Source organism: Anolis sagrei, chromosome 1, assembly GCF_037176765.1.
Source record: "Anolis sagrei isolate rAnoSag1 chromosome 1, rAnoSag1.mat, whole genome shotgun sequence".
In the NCBI taxonomy this organism is placed as follows: Eukaryota; Metazoa; Chordata; class Lepidosauria; order Squamata; family Dactyloidae; genus Anolis; species Anolis sagrei.
The window spans coordinates 74,436,456-74,458,233 of record NC_090021.1 but is presented as its reverse complement, the minus strand read 5'-3'; the positions used below and the strand labels follow the sequence as shown (position 1 = coordinate 74,458,233).

General features: G+C 45.0%; 1 protein-coding gene across 2 annotated transcripts in view; it reads left to right on the top strand.

The window, feature by feature from the left end:
* The first annotated feature begins 8,581 nt into the window (after positions 1 to 8,581).
* Positions 8,582 to 21,778, top strand: part of SASH1 (SAM and SH3 domain containing 1) — a 655,322-nt gene continuing 642,125 nt past the window's right edge. Inside the window, exon 1 of one of the 2 annotated variants that reach the window (XM_060753531.2) lies at positions 8,582 to 9,436. In XM_060753531.2, the coding sequence (XP_060609514.2) occupies positions 8,981 to 9,436 (456 nt within the window). In that variant the 5' untranslated portion in view covers positions 8,582 to 8,980. The remainder of the gene's footprint in view (positions 9,437 to 21,778) is intronic. The other variant, XM_067466133.1, reaches the window with a different exon arrangement.

The following is a 21,778-nucleotide window of genomic DNA, read 5'->3' as shown; positions in this document are numbered from 1 at the left end:
TACTGAGGTGCTGTTCAAAAAACAACAATGAAAGCAGTATCAGGTTTTGCAAAGAAAATTCCCAAGACAATTGCATTTAGGGATGTTAAGGATCCCCACAGAATCTGCCCCAATAAAATAATCATGCTTTTTTCACACAACATTTACACTACTGTGTGCCTTTGAGTTGTTTCCAAGTTATGGTGGCCCTGGGAGGTTTCTGCTGGATTCTGTCTAATGAAAGAGTACAATCAAGGGAAATGGGACTGTGGTGGTGCAATGAGTTAAACCCTTGTACAGCTGAACTGCTGACTTGGAGATGGGCAGTTTGAATCCGTGGAATGGGTGAGCTCCCTCTGTTAGCCTTAGCTCCTGACAACCTAGCAGTTTGAAAACATACAAATGTGAGTAAATCAATTGATACCACTTTGGCAGGAAAAGGCAAAAAGATGCTCCAAATAGTCTTGCCGGCCACATGACGAGGAGGTGTCTAAGGATGCAGGCTTCTCGGCTTGGAAATGGAGAAAGAGCACCTCCTCCAGAACCAGAGATGAGCACTGCCTCCAGAAGCCTTTGTCTCTGTGTTTGTGACTCATTGTATGTCATTGTAATAAGACATTGAATGTTTGCCTGTATGTGCTTATATACTCAGAGAGAAGGGCAAAAGATAAACTACTACTACTACTATATAGATAAGGATGTAAATATCATATTGAAAGCAGTTTAAAAAGAAAAAGAATCACTAGAATAACAATAGGGCTTTGTTTAAAATCTGGACCTGGCCTCTGTGTCAATCGGCATTAGGCAGCTCTTATTTAATGGCTCGAAGGCCAGATCCAACTGAGATCTAGCTTGAGATGACAGTAGAAACCTTCTCTATAACTTAATGTGGAATAGGTTTAATACCAGTTTAGGTAGCAGATAGCCCAGGCATTGGCAAACTTAGGCCCTCCAGGTGTTTTGAACTTCAACTCCCACAATTCCTAACAGCCTCCCGGCTGTTAGGAATTGTGGGAGTTGAAGTCCAAAACACCTGGAGGGCCTAAGTTTGCCCAGGCCTTCTCTATGGCAATGCCACCTAGGCAGGAAGCAGCTACTTCAGACAAAAGTGAGATGAAGGCTCAGAGCGCCCTTCTCACAGAGGCCACCAGGGGGCGATGCGGGCACACAGTTGAAGAGGGAGAAAAGAAAGCGGAGAAGATTACAAGAGAAAGTGGAGATCCGATTGAGAACACCGAAATAGCTCCCAAGTCCTCTTCTGGATCTGGAGAGGACCCTGAAGGCCTTTCTTGACCCTCGCCAGCTCTAGGAGAGAGACTGGCCCTACATCTCCTGCAAGCATCTCTATTCTGCCTTGGTTAGACCACACCTGGAATATTGTGTCCAATTCTGGGCACTACAATTGAAGAGAGATATTGGCAAGCTGGAATGTGTCCAGAGGAGGGCGACTAAAGTGATCAAGGGTCTGAAGACAAGCCCTACCAGGAGCGGCTTAAAGAGCTGGGCATGTTTAGCCTGAAGAAGAGAAGGCTGAGAGGAGACATGATAGCCATGTATAAATATGTGAGAGGAAGTCATAAGGAAGAGGTAGCGAACTTATTTTCTGCTGTCCTAGAGACTAGGACGCGGAACAATTGCTTCAAACTACAAGAAAGGAGATTCCATCTTTACATGAGGAAGAAATTCCTGATTGTGAGAGCTGTTCAGCAGTGGAACTCTCTGCCCCAGAGTGTGATAGAGGCTCCTTCTTTGGAAGCTTTTAAACAGAGGCTGGATGACCATCTATCAGGGGTGCTTTGAATGCAATTTTCTTGCTTCTTGGCAGGGGGTTGGACTGGATGGCCCATAAGGTCTCTTCCAACTCTATGATTCTATGATTCTTTCCCAGCCCATTCTGGCATGAAGCACCAAGGACACCATCCTCACTAGTGGTCTCACCCAGCCTTCACCTTTAACTCTCTTCTAGAGCTTTTAGTAGGCTGCAGACGCAGTTCTCTCAGGGGTAAGAGAGCTCCCCAAGTTATCTTTGGGTGCCTCTAATGGAGTTTGACCTCATTTTAACTTCCACAGGCTCAATGCTAAAGAATCATGGGAGCAGGAGTTTGGAGGGGCCTCTCCATGTCTCCACTACAGCGTTAGTGTAGTTTGGCACCACTTTCACTGCCAACGATATTAGCCAGCATGTCAATGCCTTAAATTAAGACATAAGATCTACAGAGATGCCCACAGGAACACCTCAGCAAGTGAGAGTCCAAAAGTGGCAGGCTAAAACCCAGCACCTCAATCCACCTGATACCAAATGAGCCCCCGGTGGCGCAGTGGGTTAAACCCTTGTGTCAGCAGGACTGAAGACCGACAGGTCGCAGGTTCGCATCCGGGGAGAGCGCGGATGAGCTCCCTCTATCAGCTCCAGCTCCTCATGAAAGAAACCTCTCACAGGCGTCCCCTGGGCAATGCCCTTGCAGACAGTCCATTCTCTCACACCAGAAGCAACTTGCAGTTTCTCAAGTTGCTCCTGACATGACAAAAAAAAAACCCAAATGAGAGACTCCCTCCTGGGCACACAGAAGACTGGGTGACTTGGAACAGACTGCACTCTGGCACCACAAGATGCAGAGCCAACCTTCAGAAATGGGGCCACAAGATGGAGTCCATGACATGCGAGTGCAGAGAGAAGCAAACCAAGCAAACCACAGACCACCTATTACAATGCACCCTGAGCCCTGCCACATGCACAGTGGAAGACCTTCTTATAGCAACACCAGAGGCACTCCAAGTTGCCAGCTACTGGTCTAAGGACATTTAATATAAAGCCAAGTTCTTAAACTTTGTGTTCTTTTAAAAAATACATTACAACTGTACCCTTGGTTTGCTCTTGATATGATAAATAACTGCCATGGCTCAATGCTATGGTCTCTCTCCAAGCCACAGGTCCCGGGATTCCATAACATTGAGCTGCTTTCCCAGTGAATGTGATGTCAACTGCATTTATTCTACAGTGTGGTTCTCTCACACTGGACCCACACTTCTCTCTTGTCCTACAAAGGGGGAAAAACAGAGTCTCCCATGACTCCAAATCCTTCTCTTGAGCACACAAGCGCCAAGAGGTTGGCCAAAGCAGTGGCTGAGGAGTGTTTGCAGCTTCAGAGGAGATCTGCCTTCTTCTCCTGAGGCCCCATCGACACTACCATACAATACAGTTGGACTGCATTATATAAGTCTACACCGACCATAAAGCACAGTTTCTAATGGCAGTGTAGACAGGGTCTCAGACTCATATAATGCCATTCAGTTCAGTTAAACTGTGTCAAATGAATCATATAATGCCGAACATCATCCCCTTTCTATGCCCTCTAGGGGTTCAAATCCTAGCCTCTCAGTGTCCCAGCTCAGCATTCAGACCATTGCACAATGATAGCTTTATGAATATATTTTGGTGTGTATGGTGTTCATGTAAAGATACATACCAGGCATGAGCAAACTTGGGCCCTCCAGGTGTTTTGGACTTCAACTCCTCTAAATAATCCTAATAGCCCCGGGCCCTTTCCTTTTCCCTCTCAGCCGCTTAAGCATCTGAGGGGGGAAAGGAAGGTGCCTAAGACTGTTAGGAATTGGAGGAGTTGAAGTCCAAAACACCCGGAGGGCCCACGTTTGCTCATGCCTGGTATATACAGTATAAAACTGTTAGTACGTGTAACACTGACAAGGAAAATGACATTTCTTCTTTCCAGTAAGTCATTGGCACTATTGTAAACACAGTCAAGCAGTACCACTTCTGTCCCAGTTTTGGAAAGTTTTCAAGCAACCAGGGCACCTGCCTTCTTCACTCCTGCACATCTTCATCTTTAGTCTCTACATAATATCTGTTCACTGTCTTGGCCCTTTCTCTCACCACCCAAACAGTCTTCTCTGAGAATGGAGAGAAAATGGTGAGTCAGGTGAGAAGAATGAGGGCCATGATTATGCAAAGGAGGAGGCACCCAGGTGCTTTCAAAAGTATGCTTAGTATTTCTACTGCTGCTTTGAAGGGAAAGCAGGTTGCTGGGTGAGGAGAGCACAGGAATGCATTAGCAGTCAATTATCTACAGATTCAATCATCCATGGATTGAAAATGTGTTTTAAAAAGGCAACCAAAATCCCTCAAACAAATCTTGATTTTGCCCATTTGATCCTTCACTGTACCATTGTTTACAATAGGAGTTGATCATCTACTGATTCTGGTATCCACTGATACCATGTGGATGAGTATGAGAGAGTGTGGAGAGAACTCTCTGATAATGAGCCAGACCCTTCATCTATTTGGTCCACTGTTTTGCCAACTCTGCCTGGCAACAATAACTAAGGTTCAAGGCAGGATTCTTTCTCAGCCCTGTGTTGAGATGTCAGGAGCTGAAACATAGACTTCCTGCAGCATAGACCTACTGCTTCTCCCTTTTCCTCTTGTCTTGTATTCCAGGAAATACTGAAACAATGGGATGTGCTGCGACCATTTCACCACCAGTCGCCTCCTGCTTACTTTTCCTTTGAATAGTATGACACCAGGCTAGTTTATCCCAGAGTGCAACTACACTGTAGATTGAATGCAGTTCAATACTAATTTAACTGCTGTAACTCAATGCTATAGAATCATGGGGGTTGTAGTTTTGCAAGGCCTTTGCAAGGGGCTTCACTGAACAGCAACTCACAGGAGTCAATAGCACTGAGCAATGATTACTAAAGTGGTATCAATTTGCTTTATTGATATGGTGTGGGTGTATCCCCAAGGAGATTGCAGCTGCTCCTCTGCCTAAAATGGCTTTGAGAAGGCTGTGGCTGCTCCCATCTCTTCCTTTTGTGGTAACTGAGCTTTCCAACCAGTGAGAAGACATTAAATATTCCACAGATATATAAAACCCACTTGCCTTGTTTCCAACACACCTCACAACATCTGAAGATGCCTGCTATAGATGTGGGTGAAACATCAGGAAAGAATGCTTCTGGAACACAGCCATACAACCTGGGAAAACTAACAGCAACCCAGTAATTCCAGCTATGAAAACCTTTGACAACCCAGATGTTAAATGTTAAATGGCTTCCTTCCCGGTTACACCCAGCCCTTCCCCTTCCCCTTCGAGAAAAGCCATTTCAAGGAGAAGATGATAGGGCAGCCATTCATCCAGGATGCTGGGTTCCTGGGAAAGTAGAAGGTGTGAGAGAAGTTGCCACCTGTCCAAAAGGAGCAGGCAATCAATCCAAGAGAAGGGTGAGCCCCCTTCACCAACTAAGAGGGGCCCAGAGAGGAGAGCCATTCTTCTCCCTCACTTTGCTTGGACATTTCCCTCTCTTTACAGACTGGACCACAACACCACCTCTCCATCCAGTTGGGTAAGCTTTAATGGGAAACTGGCATGATGCAATGGTTTGAGCAGCAGACTCTGAAGAGCAGGGTTCACCCCCCCCCCCCCTTCAACTTGACCTTAACTCAGTGGGCAAGTCACACTTTCTCAGCCTCAGGGGAAGGCAAGAGCAACCTCCCTCTGGACATACCTTGCCAAGAAAACCCCATAGTCGGACACAATAACCACCACCCTGTGGAAGTGAAAGAATTCCAAAAGAGGTGAGGTGAGATTCCCAAGGCAGCCATGCTCTCCTTGCTTGCTCTTTCCTGGCTTTTGCTGCAAGTCAAGGAAAGGAGGTGAGGGCAGGATTCGTTCTTGGGTTGACTTTTTATTGCCAGTCCAAACTTTCCCTTCAAAATTTTCCCCTAAGCCAAGCCCTTTTCTTGCTAAGACTCCAAGAGCCAAGGGAGAATGGGTAAGAAAAGGTGGGAGAGAAGGGCTCAGGATTCTCTGGGCTTTGGGTTGCTGTGAGTTTTCCGTCTCCTGACGTTTCTCCTGCATCTATGGCAGCCATCCTCTCGTGTGTTGGAGCCTCCAGTGGCGCAATGGGTTAAACCCTTGTGCCGGCAGGACGGAAGACCGACAGGTCAGAGGTTCGAATCTGTGGAGAGTGTGGATGAGCTCCCTCCGACAGCTCCAGCTCCCCATGCAGGGTCATGAGAGAAGCCTCCTACAAAATGGTAAAAAAACATCTGGAGTCCCCTGGGCAATGTCCTTGCAGACAGTCAATTCTCTCACACCAGAAGTGATTTGTGGTTTCTCATCCTCAGAGGTTGTGAGGTCTGTTGGAAACTAGGTAAGTGGGGTTTATATATCTGTGGAATGTTCGGGGGGGGGGGGGGAGAACACTTGTCTTCTGGAGGCAGGAGTGAATGTTGCAATTGGCTGCCTTGATTAGCAGTTAATCACTTTACAGCTTCAAAGCCTGGCTGATTGTTGCCTGGAGAAATCCTAGAATCCCAGAACTGGAAGAGATCTCATGGGCCATCCAGTCCAACCTTATGTGAAGAAGCAGGAGGTGTTAGCTGGTCCTGGTTGAACTCTTGTTGGTTTGAGGCAGGTGTAAATGTTGTAATTGACTACCTTGAATAGCATTGAATGGCTCTGCGCTTGGGGTCCAGCAGGCACCTGAGGGAGGGAGGAGCTGAAAGAAGGGAGTGGGAAATCCTGGCAGTTTGTGGGGTGTTCCTTGGGATAGACGAGAAGGGTCGGGAAGATAGGGCAGGGGGTAATAGTATGAAAACTGCGTCCAGAAGCTCTGAGCTTTATGCTGTTTCCATTTCACTCCTTCGGGAGCACTGTTTGCGCAACGCAGAATGGAACACTGATATTATAGAAGGAATGTAAGAGTTCTTTAATGGTAAAAACCCTAACCCTTACCCTAAATCTAACCCTTAATCCTAACCCTAACCCTAATTCTAACCCTAACCCTTATTCTAACCCTCCCCTCCAATCTATTCTTCCACCAAACTACGACTACGAAGTATATTCCCACCCTCAGTGCGCTGCTCTCCCCTTCCCATTGCAGAATGTGCATAATGCTCGGAGCTTCCAGGCACAGCTATCATACTATCACAGGGCAGGGCAGTAACCCTCAGTGGCGCAGTAGGTTAAACCCCTGTGCTGGCAGGACTGAAGACCGACAGGTCGCAGGTTCCAATCTGAGGAGAATTCTGGGCATCACAATTGAAGAGAGATATTGACAAGCTGGAATGTGTCCAGAGGAGGGAGACTAAAATGATCAAGGATCTGGAGAACAAGCCCTGTGAGGAGTGGCTTAAAGAGCTGGGCATGTTTAGCCCGAAGAAGAGAAGGCTGAGAGGAGACATGATAGCCATGTATAAATATATGAGAAGAAGTCATAGGGAGGAGGGAGTGAACTTGTTTTCTGCTGCCCTGGAAACTGGGACACGGAACAATGGCTTCAAACTACAAGAAAAGAGATTCCATCTGAACATTAGGAAGAACTTTTTGATTGTGAGAGCCGTTCAGCAGTGGAACTCTCTGCCCCGGAGTGTGGTGGAGGCTCCTTCTTTGGAAGTTTTTATACAAAGGCTGGATGGCCATCTGTTGGGGTGCTTTGAATGTGATTTTCCTGCTTCTTGGCACGGGATTGGACTGGATGGCCCATAAGGTCTCTTCCAACTCTACGATTCTATTATTCTTTCCCGGCCCATTCTGACGTGAAGCACCAAGGACACCATCCTCACTAGTGGTCTCACCCAGCCTTCCCCTTTAACTCTCCTCTAGAGCTTTTAGTAGAGTGCAGACGCAGTTCTCTCAGGGGTAAGAGAGCTCCCCAAGTTATCTCTGGGTGCCTTAGCTCAATGCTAAGGAATCATGGGAGCTGGAGTTTGGAGGGGCCTCTCCACATCTCCGCTACACAGGCATGTAGCGGGGGGGGGGGGGGGGCTATAGGGGCTTCAGTCCCCCCCCCCCCCGAAATTTTCATGGTGGTCTGTGAGAAAGCCTTACTGGTACATTATTTAAACTGTTATGTTTATTAATAACATGATCTGATCACCATTCCCAATATATCCCATATGCATGGGGGTATTGGGGTAACGATACAAAAGGTTTGCTAGGGTAAACCCTTTTTCACCCAGACTCAGCCCCCCCCCCCCGAATCGAACTCAGCCCCCCCCCCCAATCAAAATCCTGGCTAGGGGCCTGCCGCTACATCATTAGAGCCGTTCAGCAGTGGAACTCTCTGCCCCAGAGTGTGGTGGAGGCTCCTTCTTTGGAAGCTTTTAAACAAAGGCTGGATGGCCATCTGTCGGGGGTGCTTTGAATGCGATTTTCCTGTTTCTTGGCGGGGGGTTGGACTGAATGAGGTCTATTCCAACTCTATCATTCTATGAGAGCTTGGGTGAGCTCCCCCAGTCAGCTCCAGCTCCTCATGTGGGAACATGAGAGAAGCCTCCCACAAGGATGATCAAACATCAAAACATCCGGGCGTCCTCTGGGCAACGTCCTTGCAGACAGCCAATTCTCTCACACCAGAAGCGACTTGCAGTTTCTCAAGTCGCTCCTGACACGGAAAAAAAAGCAGGGCAGGTCTATTGAAAGGGGAGGGGGCCAAGGCAGAACCCCCCCCCCCTTTTCCCCCAAGAGGTTCTTCCTCCCTCCCTCCTCCTTCCCTCCCTCCCTCGCGCGGCGCGAGACTGAAGTGCGAGGCGCTCGCGCCCAGAAGCGAAGCGCGCCTCACGCCGCGCGGAGTGTCAGCCTGGCCGAGAAGCGCCCTGCCCGCGGGTAGGGGCAGAGAGAGAGAGGCAGGTAGCAAGCAAGCAAGCAGGCAAGCAACTCCTGTCGAGGACTGGGCTTGCGGGAAGCGCCCGAGAAGAGCCCGGGAGTCGAGGAGGAACGGGAGGAAGGAAGGAAAGAAGGCGGGCGAGAGAGAGAGAGAGAGAGAGAGGACGAGCTAGCCAAAGGAGAGTGAGGGTGGGGATGGGACCGCGGAGGGAGCCCTGAGGGATGGCAGCGCGGGCGAGGAAGGACCGCCGAGGCTGAAGAGCGAGCCGAGAGCGACTTCGAGTCACGCCCAAGGCTTGGCCGCGAGGGGTCTCATCCGCCTTTGGATTTGCCTGTCCAGGGAGGGGGTTCGGGAAAAGTTCCCTTCCACCATGAGCGCCAACATCGTCTTCGAGTGGCTGAAGGCGCTGAAGCTCTCGCAGTACGCGGAGTCCTTCGTGGATAACGGCTACGACGACCTGGAGGTGTGCAAGCAGATCGGCGAGCCCGACCTGGACGCCATCGGGGTCTCGCTCCCGCGCCACCGGAGGCGCATCCACGAAGCCGTGCAGCGCCTGCGGGAGGAGGACGAGGGCACGGCCGGCCTCTACTTCACCTTGGAGCCCCAGGAGGCCCAGGAGCCCGCCTTCCCTCGGGGCGCGCCCTCGGCCGGGACCTACACCAGCCACTTGGTGGAGCGCTACGAGGCCAAGGGCTGGAAGGAGCCCGCCAGGAGGCGCACCAGCCGGGAGCTCACCGCCTACCCCAAACTCCGCCTGAAGATCATGATCAGGGATAAGCTCCTCCGGGATGGCATCAACCTCAGCAAGGCCCCCTTCTCCAACAAGGTAATTGGGGAGGGCCTTGCCATCGCCAGGTTTGCTCTGGTGCAGGCAGGGGACAACTTGGGCCCTCCAAATGCTTTGGACTTCGACTCCCACCATTCCTAACAGCCTCAGGCCCTTTCCAGGGCCTGAGGCTGTTAGGAATGGCGGGAGTCGAAGTCCAAAGCACCTGGAGGGCCCAAGTTGGCCCATACTTGCATCTAGTGCCACCTTGTGCTGATTGAACCACAACCTTGTCTTCCTCTTCTAGATGAAGAAGTTGTCTCCAACCTTTTCTTTGCACCATTTGGGTTTTGATTTTTTTTATTTTGAGAAATTGCAAGTCGCTTCTGGTGTTAGAGAATTGGCATTGCCCGGATATTTTGGTGTTTTACCATCCTTGTGGGAGGTTTCTCTCATGTCTTCCCCTAGGGAGCTGGAGCTGACTGAGGGAGCTCATCTACTCTCTCCCCGGATTCAAAGCTCCGACTTGTCGGTCTTCCGTCCTGCCGGCACAAAGGTTTAATCCAGGGGTCCTCAAACCTTTTAAACAGAGGGCCAGGTCACAGTCCCTTAAAGTGTTGGAGGGACAGAATATAATTTGGAGAAAAAAACATGAATGAATTCCTATGCACACTGCACATATCTTATTTGTAGTGCAAGAAACAATATAATTTGAAAAAAATATGAATGAATTCCTATGCATACTGCTCATATCTTATTTGTAGTGCAAGAAACACTTAAAAACAACACAATAATCAAAATGAAGAACAATTTTAAGAAATATAAACTTGTTAGTATTTGAATAGGAAGTGGGAAGCAAGCTTGTGGAACTTGCTTCCCACTGAGGTAAGATCGGCTCCGTCCCTCCTGTCATTTAGGAAGAAATTGAAGTCATGATTCTGGGACCAGGCTTTTGGACAACAGACATAGATAGCACTTTGGACATGGAATTGGATATGGAATTGACCGGAATGATGATCCGGCTATCAATACTGGTTTTTTTTACTGTTTTAATGAATGTTTTATTTATTGTTTTAATTATTATATTGCTCTGTTATATGTAGTGGCATCAAATTGCTGCCAGATATAAGCAGTCCTGAGTCTCCCTTCGGGGGTTGAGAAGGAACGGGACAGAAATACCGGAAATAATCAATCAATCAATAAATAAGTGTGGACCTGCTTTTGGCTGATGAGATAGGGTTGTTGTTGTTGTTGTTGTTGTTGTTGTGTGCTTTCAAGTCGTTTCAGACTTAGATTGACCCTGAGTGAGGGCTGGGTAAATGACCTCGGAGGGCCGGCCTCTGGGCCTTAGTTTGAGGACCCCTGGTTTAACCCATTGCACCGCCACGGGCTCCTGGTTCTGATAATACACCTTGAGAACCCCTTATCCCAAGTCCCAAAAGTTTTTTGGGTTTTTTAAAACCAGTGTTGGCACATTTTTCCGCCATGAGTGGTTATGTACATGGGGACCTCAACCATAAACACAACATCCATGTATGTTTGCAGCACACCTTATCATAAACACACCCGAAAGGGGATTTTACACAATGTTTAAAAAAATAATTCACATGAAGAAAAGTTTGTATTCACTGAACTATCAGAAAGCAAAGGTATTCCTATCTGAGGGCCCTTCCAAACAGCCCAGGATCCTACTCCAGGTTTTCTGTTTATCCCGGATTATCTGGCAGTGCAGACTCATATAAAAAGGTAAAGGTTTTCACCTGATACTAAGTCTAGTTCCATCTGACTCTGGGACGTGATGCTCATCTCCATTTCTAAGCCGAAGAGCCAGCATTGTCCATAGATGCCTCCAGGGTCATGTGGCCATCATGTCTGCATGAAGCACCGTTACCTTCCCATAGAAGCAGTACCTATTGATCTACTCACATTTGCATGTTTTCAAAGTGCTAGGTTGGCAGAAGCTGAATCTAATAGTGGGAGCTCACTGACCGCCCTGAGTCGCCTGCGGGCTGATATGGGCGGGATATAAGTTAATTAAATAAATAATAATAATAATAATAATAATAATAGATTCGAACCACCAATTCATATAATCCAGTTTTAAGTAGACAACTTGGGATCAGATCCTGGGATATAGGGCCTGTCTGGAAGGGCCCTGAGGCACCCATATGAACACTTTTGGAGGGTTTTGGATTGCTGGATAAGTGGTGCTCAACCTGTATTTGTTTTCCTCAATTCAGTTGGGGAGTCTGCTATGGATGGTATGTGACCTACTGTTAATATCCTTAATGTTGGAATAGTTGTGAAACAAGGTGTGGCAGTGGGACAATTGATGTTAGTGATGTGTTTCTTCTTATTTGCATTTGTTTTTTTAACTGATGGAAGTATTGTTGGAGGCTTTCATGGACAGAATCACTGGGTTGCTGTGAGTTTTCCAGGCTCTATGGCCATGTGCCAAAAGCATTCTCTGTTGACGTTTCACCCACATCTATGGCAGGCATACTCAGAGCCATCCTCACACCTTCTGAGGATGCCTGCCATAGATATGGGTGAAATGTCATGAGAGAATGCTTCTGGAACATGGCCATAGTGCCCGGAAAACTCACAGCAACCCGGATGGAAGTATGTTGTTGAATGCCCCCTGTCCTCTATTTAAAGCAGTAATGCCTTCGTAAGAGTAAGGTAAATGTAAAAATTTCCCCTTGACATTAAATCTAGTTGTGTTTGACTCTGGGGGGTGGTGCTCATCTCCATTTCTAAGCTGAAGAGCTGGCGTTGTCCGTAGATACCTCCAAGCTAATTTGGCTGACATGACTGCATGGAGTGCCGTTATCTTCCCGCAGAAGTGGTGCCTATTGATTTACTCACATTTGCATGTTTTCGAACTGCTAGTTTGGCAGAAGCTGGGGCTAACAGCAGGAGCTCACCCCACTTCCTGGATTTAAACCGCCGACCTTTTGCTCAGCAAGTTTAGCAGCTCAGTGGTTTAACTCTGAGCTGCTTAAGAGTATGATACTGATATTCCTTCCACAATATGGTGATCTTCTAAGATTAATCCTCCTGGATTTTAAAAGAGCTTTTGAAAGGTTTCATCTGGAAAGAAGCATGAAAGAGTGTGGGAAACAAAGCACAAAGTTGTACGCGATGTTTTTTATGTGGCTCTTAAGGAAAAGTTGCCATCCAGAAGTGTCACTGAATTAAGTGGAATTTATTCCCACAGAAGTTGGGCTAGGATCACAGAAGGAGGAAGGCAATGCAAAATGCCTCTGTTAATATCTGCTATAATTACTTATTATTATTATTACCAAAAATGGGGGCTGGGGGAGGGAATACCAAGCACCTGCTAGTGTTCCACCTATTTCAGTAATTGTCTTGAAATCTTAGCCTTTTTTGGAAATAATGCTACTACAGTAGATGTTGACAACAGCACAATGCGAGTTGGGATGATTGGAGTGACCTTGTGTGGAAACTTAAGACTAATTTATTTTCACTGTGAAATTGGTTTATAAGGATGACAGTTGGAAACCTTTATCTGCAGCCTGGTGTCTGCATTGTAATTTGATAATAGTATAAGTATGCTTCTCATAGATGGTCTTAGAGCTCAACAAATAGATATTTCACAGCTATCATGGACAGCATAGTGGGCGATGACAGGCCAGCATGCAGCAAAAACAGTTCTAAATGCAAATAGATGAATGAATGCATTACAAAGTAAAATCATATGCTGGGGGGGGGGGGGGGGGAGATATATGGTAGCAAATGAAGGTGCGCCATTGACAACGCTGGCCATTTCATATTATGGATGGTATAAATACAATGGGAAGTTATCATGAAAGGGCCATGGTTGTCAAGTAAGAAGTATGTCAGAATTTTGTTCAGAAATAATAGTGAAACAAACACACTCCCTAACTATTCAGTCTCTATTATTATAAGTAGGGCGTTGAGATTAAACGATTTAGTGATCAAAGAGGGAAAAAAAATCTTTTCAGTCCATAACTGTATTGCACAGATTGGTTTTGTCAGACAGTAGCTACTGACAGCAGTAGTAAACCGCATTCAGTGAATTGGAAGTCTAATATGAATTGGCAAAGACAGTGTGTGAACTCTTGTATCCTCAGCAAATAAATCACCATCTGAAACAAATTATCTGTTATCTGGTAGAAGGCAATCCATTTCATTTTTAAATAGGCATGTTTAAAACATAAAGCCACGAAGTAAGCTACTGCCATTACTGCACATTTACAATTAAAACTAGAAATGTAGCCCTTCCACTGAAACAAAATGTGCTATTATGGTCTGGAAACTGTCACTGCTGATATAAATGGTGTGCTTCCTTGATGACATCTTGCTGCTTGTTATGATTAGAAAGCATCAAGATCTTTGTAGTTTCAAGTTGTATTTTTGTAATGAATGTCTCTTTCCCTAATTTCCTGTTATGATAATGGTAAAGCACCAAGTGAAGTATTTGGACAGCATCCAGAACATTAGAGAAATGTTTCTCCTTTTGCTTCTTTATCTTTTCTATTGTGTTTACACTTTACACCTTAGCACTTTACGAGACTGGTATTAACCATAGTTTATTTTTATATCCACAGCCACTGCTACATTTTATTTAATCTTTTAAGTTGGCGGGGTTTTATTTTATGTTTTATATAATTGTTTATGTGGACCTTATTGCCATAAAAATATAAAAATAATAATAAGTTTATTTGTACCCCATCACCATCTCCCCAAAGGGACTCAGGGCAACGCACAGAAGCACCACAAAGGGCCACACTCAAGGCAACAATACACAAGCAATGCATATAAAACAATATAAATATAAAAACAACGAACATACATAAACTTTATCTGATAAAATGTAAAATTCATAAAATGCAGTACAACCTGGGAATAAAATTAGCTATCTACAAGCAACAAACCAAAGTGCTGGGGTGAAACAATGGCTGGGTTCTCAATCTGACCATAACATTACACAAGGTCAAAGGCCTGTCTACAGAGCCATGCTTTTAAACTAGCCTGAAAGGCTTGGAGATTGAGGACTGACCTAATCTCTTTAGGGAGGGTATTCCAGAGGGGGGGGGGCACCATCGTGAGAGAGCTCTTGTCCACACCAACCATACTTGAGACAGTGGTGGGACTGAGAGAAGGGCCTCCCTGGCCGATCTCAAAACCCACACTGGTTCATAAAAGGAGATACGATCGTGAAGATAGGTTGGATCCAAAGTGGATAAGGCTTTGTGTCATTGCGTTATTTTGTTTATGTACCTTATTGTTTGCACTTTGTGAGTTCTTCGGGGAGATGGTAGCGGCATATAAATAAAGTATTATTTATTTATTTGTTTGTTTGTTTGTTTACTGTGCGGTGAACACTGAGCTAGCACTGTTAGGCAAGCTATAGGCTAACTTTGCAAGGTTTTAAATTATGCTAATACTGCTGAATAAAACAATGAATATCTAGCTTCTACATTTCACATAGAGCTATTTTCAGCATGCAAAAATAATCCAGCTAAAACTTGCCTACTTTTTCATCTATATGTGATATCTTCCTATTTGGACTTTATGGTTTCTATTTATTGAAAATAATCATAATTATAAAGTGCATTTCAAATATTCAAAGCATGTTGAAGTGCTTCAGTATACTATTTCATCAAAGCCATACTCTTTCTCCTAGTTTTGAATAACGTTTTAGAGAAACAGTCTTGGACATTTGGATGGATGATTAGCATCAAGAGCAAATGCAGTCTTTTCTGTACTTGTGAACTACCTAGTAATCGGGGTTTTGTGTGGTTTCTGGGTTGTATGGCCATGTTCTAGCAGCATTTTCTCCTGACATTTCATCTGCATCTGTGTGGCTAGCATTTTCAAAGGACCCCATTGATTCTGGCTATGAAAGCCTTTGACAGTACATTACCCAGTAACTTTCAGTACAGTCAAACCAATATTTTAGGCTACTTGGCTAGAATGAGCTTCCAACACATGATGTTACAAGTAACTCGAATCCTAGCTGGTTTGGTATGTCTCAGAAGAATAATAGAATCATAGAGTTGGAAGAGACCACATGGGTCATCTAGCTCAACCCCCTGCCATGCAGAAAAAACACTATCAAAGTACCCCTGATAGACATCCATCCAGCCTCTGTTAAATAGCTTCCAAGGAAGGTGCTTCCACCACACTCCAAGGCAGAGAGTTCCACTGCTGAACAGCTCTTAGAGTCAGGAAGTTCTTCCTAGTGTTCAGGTGTAATCTACTTCTCCGTATTTTGAATGCATGGTTCTGAGTCCTAGTTTCCAGGCAGCAGAACACAAGCCTGCCCCCTCCTCCTGATGACATCCTTCCACATGTCTATACTCTCAACCTTCTCTTCTGCAGGCTAAACAGACTATGACTTCCCTTGACAATACTCCTTCTGATGAAGTCCAAAATCCCATTGCTTTTAAAGCACCTGCATCATATTTTTTCACATGTTCAACTTGTTGTCCATGAAGATGTCAAGATCTTTTCCACATGTACTGTTGATGAGCCAGGCATTGCCCATTCTGTATCATTGCAATCAATTTTTTTGTCTTAATGTTGTATCTTACATTTCTCCTTGTTGAAATTCATTTCCTTAGTTTTGGCCCAGCTCTCTAATCTGTTAAGGTCATTTTGAATTCTAATCCTGTCTTCTGGAGTATTCCCTCCTAATTAGGTGTCATCTGCAAACTTTCATCTAAGGCATTGATAAAGAAGTTATCTCTTTAGGTATTAGGGAATTTCTATTTTACTCTGTAAGTTTGAGAGTTTCTGGAGTACTTCAGGCATCTTTCTTGGTTCATCACTCCCCCATCCAACTTTTAAAAATGCATATTAAAAGTCCTTGAGGAAGTTGTATGGAGGTTTGGGCCATACAATCAGCAATTTGTAAATATCCCTGTTTTCTACCTGCTACCTAAGGGAATTTGTATAACTCTTCAATAAATAATTGGAAGCATTTGGGGGACTAGATGACAAATAAGATTTATTGATATTCAACATGGGTAACATGGCTTTGGATACAGAATTTCAATAAGCGTTGACTTTTCTGGAGAGTCAGTTTTGTAGCTTAGGGTGCTCCAGGATTTGGCACTGTTTGTACGTAGAGGCACAGTTACTGGTAATAGGAGTTACCTTTATTAACTTCGTTGTGTACACCAGTTGTAAACAGGGAAAGTGCATCTATATATAAAAATTAACAATATATCAAGATTTGATTACTGTAAGTAAAGATTTCCCCTGACATTAAGTCTAGACATGTCTGACTCTGCAGGGCGGTGCTCAACTCCAGAGCCAGCGTTGTCTGTAGACACCTCCAAGGTCACGTGGCCAGCATGACTGCATGGAGTACCATTACCTTCCCTCAGAAGCAGTACCTATTGATCTATTCACATTTGCATGTTTTCGAACTGCTATGTTGGCAGAAGATGGGCCTAACAGAGGGAGCTCCCCTCTCTCTGCCAACCTGTCATCAAATTCAGCAGCTCAGCGGTTTAACCCGCTGTGCCACCAAGTGGCCCTTGATTATTGTAATGCTATCTATATGGGCGTGCCTTTTAAAGGACTTGGTAAAATGAATTCTTGATGTGACTTCACTGTTGACTCATATTGCATCAGTTTGCTACAAGCTACACCAGTCACTACTGGGCTCTGACTATATTAAATTTATGACTTTAAATTTATTGATTTTGACCATCAAAGTCCTAAATGGTTTCCTTTGAGGTTATCTGAGAGACTGCCCATATCCTTCTGGACCTATCTACATCGTAAAGTAATATTCAAAGACCTTACATAGTCTTCTGCTATTAGGGGCTATAAAATAGGAGGGCATTCGAGCTGGAATCTGGATCACAAATCATGAGACATCCGAAATTCCCTCTTGGAGTTATGCAGTTTCCTTCACTGTTGTCCTAAAGCAGTGATTTTTTCCTCTGGATACTACCACACAAGTATACCCCAGTTAACAAAATATTTGTGTTCCTGAACATGACTTTTTTTTAAACAAAGAAACATTTCAAAACATAGGGTAATGAAATATTAGAATCAGAGAGTGAGCCTTCAGATATACATTCATACCTTGCATTCCACTGATTTTTAAAGTACATACCTATGCACGTTTCCTTTTTTATCATGTCAGAAGCAAATTGATAATATACTGCAAGTTGCTTCTGGTGTGAGAGAATTGGCTGTCTGCAAGGACATTGCCCAGGGGACGTCCAGAGGTGTTACCATCCTGTGAGAGGCTTCTCTCATGTCCCTGCATGGGAACCTGGGACTGGCAGACGGGAGCTTACCCCGTCACACAGATTTAAACCACCAACCTTCAAGTCTTCAGATCAGCAGTTCAGCCAGCACAAGGGTTTAACCCATTGCACCACCGTGGCTCCTATGCAAGTTTACTGAGAATGAAGGTTCACTGTGCTTTTCTCCATAGAAATGGGTACATACAATTGTAGCTCTAATCTGCTTGGCAGAAAAACTTTGCAAGAATCATTTAGAGAAAGGCTAAAATGACAATTAATGACAAATATGCAAGAAGAATATTTGAGTTATGAACCATGAATGAACAGGATAGAAATTAATTGGAATAAGTCATTTATTAATATCAAAGACACAATGCAGAAGTTTGCAGTAAAGGCAGACTAGCTAGCAACAGCTCAAAAGATTATATAATAACAAGAACAAGAAAAATTAAATATTAAATATGGAGAAAAAGATGAGATGAAATTGGAGCTCTCGCCAGCATAGCTAATTGTAAGTAGCACTGGGAATGGCAGTGCAATAACATCAGGAGTACATGAAATGCATTATTTTATATCAGCAAATCCTGATACAAAAAATGTTCTGTTGTACTCCATCAGTAATGAAATTAGCTATGGAAGAAGTCTACTTCAGTCACTAGAGTGCTAATCACAACCTGTATCCCATCACTGGAAGTCAAAATGGTGTAGAACAGTGGTTCTCAACCTGTGGGTCCCCAGATGTTTTGGCCTTCAACTCCCAGAAATCCTAACAGCTAGTAAACTGGCTGGGATTTCTGGGAGTTGTAGGCCAAAAACATCTGGGGACCCCAGGTTGAGAACCACTGGTGTAGAAGTTCGAGCATTGGACTCTGGAGATCAGGGATCAAATCCCCTGTCAGCATGGAAATCCATTAGGAATCCTTGGATAAGCCACACTGTCTTGTCATACTCAGAGGAAGGCAAAAGGCAGACCCCTTCTAAACAAATCATACCTTAGGTTTATTTATTTATTTACAGTATTTATATTCTTCCCTTCTCACCCTGAAGGGGACTCAGAGTGGATCACAGACACATATACGGCAAACATTCAATGCCTTTATACAATGACAAGACAGACAACTGTACATAGGAAGAGGTATATAGGCTTTCCCCCATCTTTGGCATCTTGAAGGCTGTGCTTTGTTCCAGCTATGGTCGGTGTTGTCACTCCATCTTCCCTGCCAAAGAGATTTGTACATAAACTTCCTCCTTGATCAGATTGCCGGCATTTCTCTGGCATTTTCCTTATGGGTGCCTTTTAAATACCTCCTCGTTTAAAAGCGGTTCCTATTTGTCTACTCACATTGCAGTTTTCAAACTGCTAGGTAGGCAGAAGCTGGGCTGAAGGCCAGGAGCTCACCCCAACCCAGGCTTTGTACTGTCAACCTTTTGATTGGCAAGATTTACTGCAGCTGGCGGTTAACCTGCTGTGCTAAAGCCCAGTTTGCCATCAGTTAGAAATGATTTGGAGGCACTCTACAGCCACATGAGCAACTTGATCATTCATAAACAAAGCATGAAATAACATGATTTCTAAAACAACTTAATAAAATAAATGACAGTTTCAGGATTTTTCAGACTAAATGAAGAGTCACCTCTTTCCCTAGGATTAACATGAAGACTGAGAAACAGAAGATTCATCTATCTATGTATATAATAAAAGTCAAAACTTGTATGCGGAGGACAAAAGTGTGGCGGGAGGAGTATGTGCCAGCATTTTGATTGGCTGCCGCTGTGGTGCTATTTGCATATGGTCTCTGATTGGCCAGCTTCAATAGGAGCCCCTGGTGGAGAAAAGAGTTCATGGCAGAAACGGGGACATGAGAAGAAAATTTGCATATGGTCTCTGATTGGCCAGCCTCAATTCCAAGATTCCGAGATGGCAAAGAGAGGAAAGGAAAAGGCCAGAGGGGGCTGAGTCAGACAATTACCAATACAGACCAGACTTGGCACACAGAACACACAAGACCCACTCGACATCCTACTGCAGTTTGGAGGAGGATGAACCATGGATGATGGGACTTGCAGTACCACCACTCACATTCTGAGACCCCTGTTAACCTTATCCAATGACTGATCAGGACCAAACTTCGCACATAGACCTCTTTACACATTGACCTACTTTACATCCTGCTGTGGTTTGGCCGGGGATGGACCGTGGATTATGGGACTTGCAGTACCATTGCTCAATTCTTCAGACCACTGCAACTCTCATCCAATTACCAATAAATACCAAACTTGGCACACTGAGTCTCCATGATGCACTCTACATCCAGGTGCAGTTTGAAGGAGGATGCACCATGGACGATGGAACTTGCAATACCTGCACTCCCTTCCAAAGACCATTACAACTGCCAACGATGATGGATCAGGACCACAATTTACACAGAGACCCAGCATGACCCACTCTACATCCTGGTGCGGTTTGGAAGAATTTAACAATGGATGATGGGACTTGCAGTCACTTCACTCACTTCCTGAGACCACTGAGACCCTCGCCAATGACTCATCAAGACTAAACTTGGCACATGGAGCTTCAATGACCCACTCTACATCCTGGAGAAGTTTGGAGGACGACAGACCATGGATGATGGGACTTCAAGTACCTCCACTACCCAAGACTGCTGCAAAACTCATCTAATGACCAATCAAGACCAAACTTGGCACACAGAGCCCCCATGACCCACTCTACATCCTGCTGCAGTTTTGGAGAAGGGTGGACCATGGATGATGGAACTTCCAGTACCTTCACTCACATTCTGAGACCTCTGCAAACATCATCCAATGACGGATCAAGACCAAACTTGGCACATAGACCTCTCATGACCCACGTTACGTCCTGGTGTTGTTTGGAAAAATTTGGAGATGGATGATGGGACTTGCAGTACCTTTGCTCACTGCCTGAGACCACTGAGACCCTCGCCAATGACTAATCAAGACTACACTTGGCATATGGAGCTCCAATGACCCACTCTACATCCTGGTGCAGTTTGGAGGAGGACTGACCATGGATGATGGGACTTCAAGTACCTCCACTCCCTTCCGAAGATTGCTGCAACCCTCTTCTAATGACCAATCAAGACCACACTTGGCACACAGAGCCCCCATGATCAACTCTACATCCTGCTGCAGTTTGAAAGGGGATGGACTTTGGATGATGGAACTTGCTCTACCTTCACTCACTTACTGACACCACTGACACCCTCATCTAATGACTGATAAAGACCAAACTCAGCACACAGAGCCCCCATGACCCACTCTATATCCTGCTGCTGTTTGTAGGAGGATGGCCCATGGATGATGGGACTTCAAGTACCATCACTCACTTCCTGAAAATAATGCAGCTGTTATCCAAAGACCAATAAAGACCAAACTTGGCATACAGAACCACCATTACCCACTTTACGTCCTGGTGTTGTTTGGAAAAATTTGGAGATGGATGATGGGACTTGAAGTACCTTTGCTCACTTCCTGAGACCACTGAGACCCTCGCCAATGACTAATCAAGACTAAACTTGGCACATGGAACTCCAATGACCCACTCTACATCCTGGTGCAGTTTGAAAGAGGATGGACTTTGGATGATGGGACTTGCAGTACCTTCACTCACTTACTGACACCACTGACACCCTCATCTAATGACTGATAAAGACCAAACTTGGCACACAGAGCCCCCATGACCCACTCTATATCCTGCTGCTGTTTGGAGGAGGGTGGACCATAGATGATGGGACTTCAAGTACCTTCACTCACTTCCTGAAAACAATGCAGCCGTTATCCAATGACCAACAAAGACCAAACTTGGCATACAGAACCGCCATTACCCACTTTCTCTAATAACCTGGGCAGCGCCGGGTCCCCAAGCTAGTATGAAATAAATTGAATGGTTATGGATGGAACTGGACAATAAGCTTTACCAGGCATTCATTGAGTTGTGGTGAGCTGAGCTTCATCCTAGATTGATGCAAACTGTTCCATATTGTATTCGAAAAGTAGCCATGGTAGGAATTTGCACAGCTAATGAATAATTAATTGTATGGTTAATAAAGAATTACTAAAATAGCTGACAAATCATTAAAACTGAATAGAAGATGGTAGATTTGTA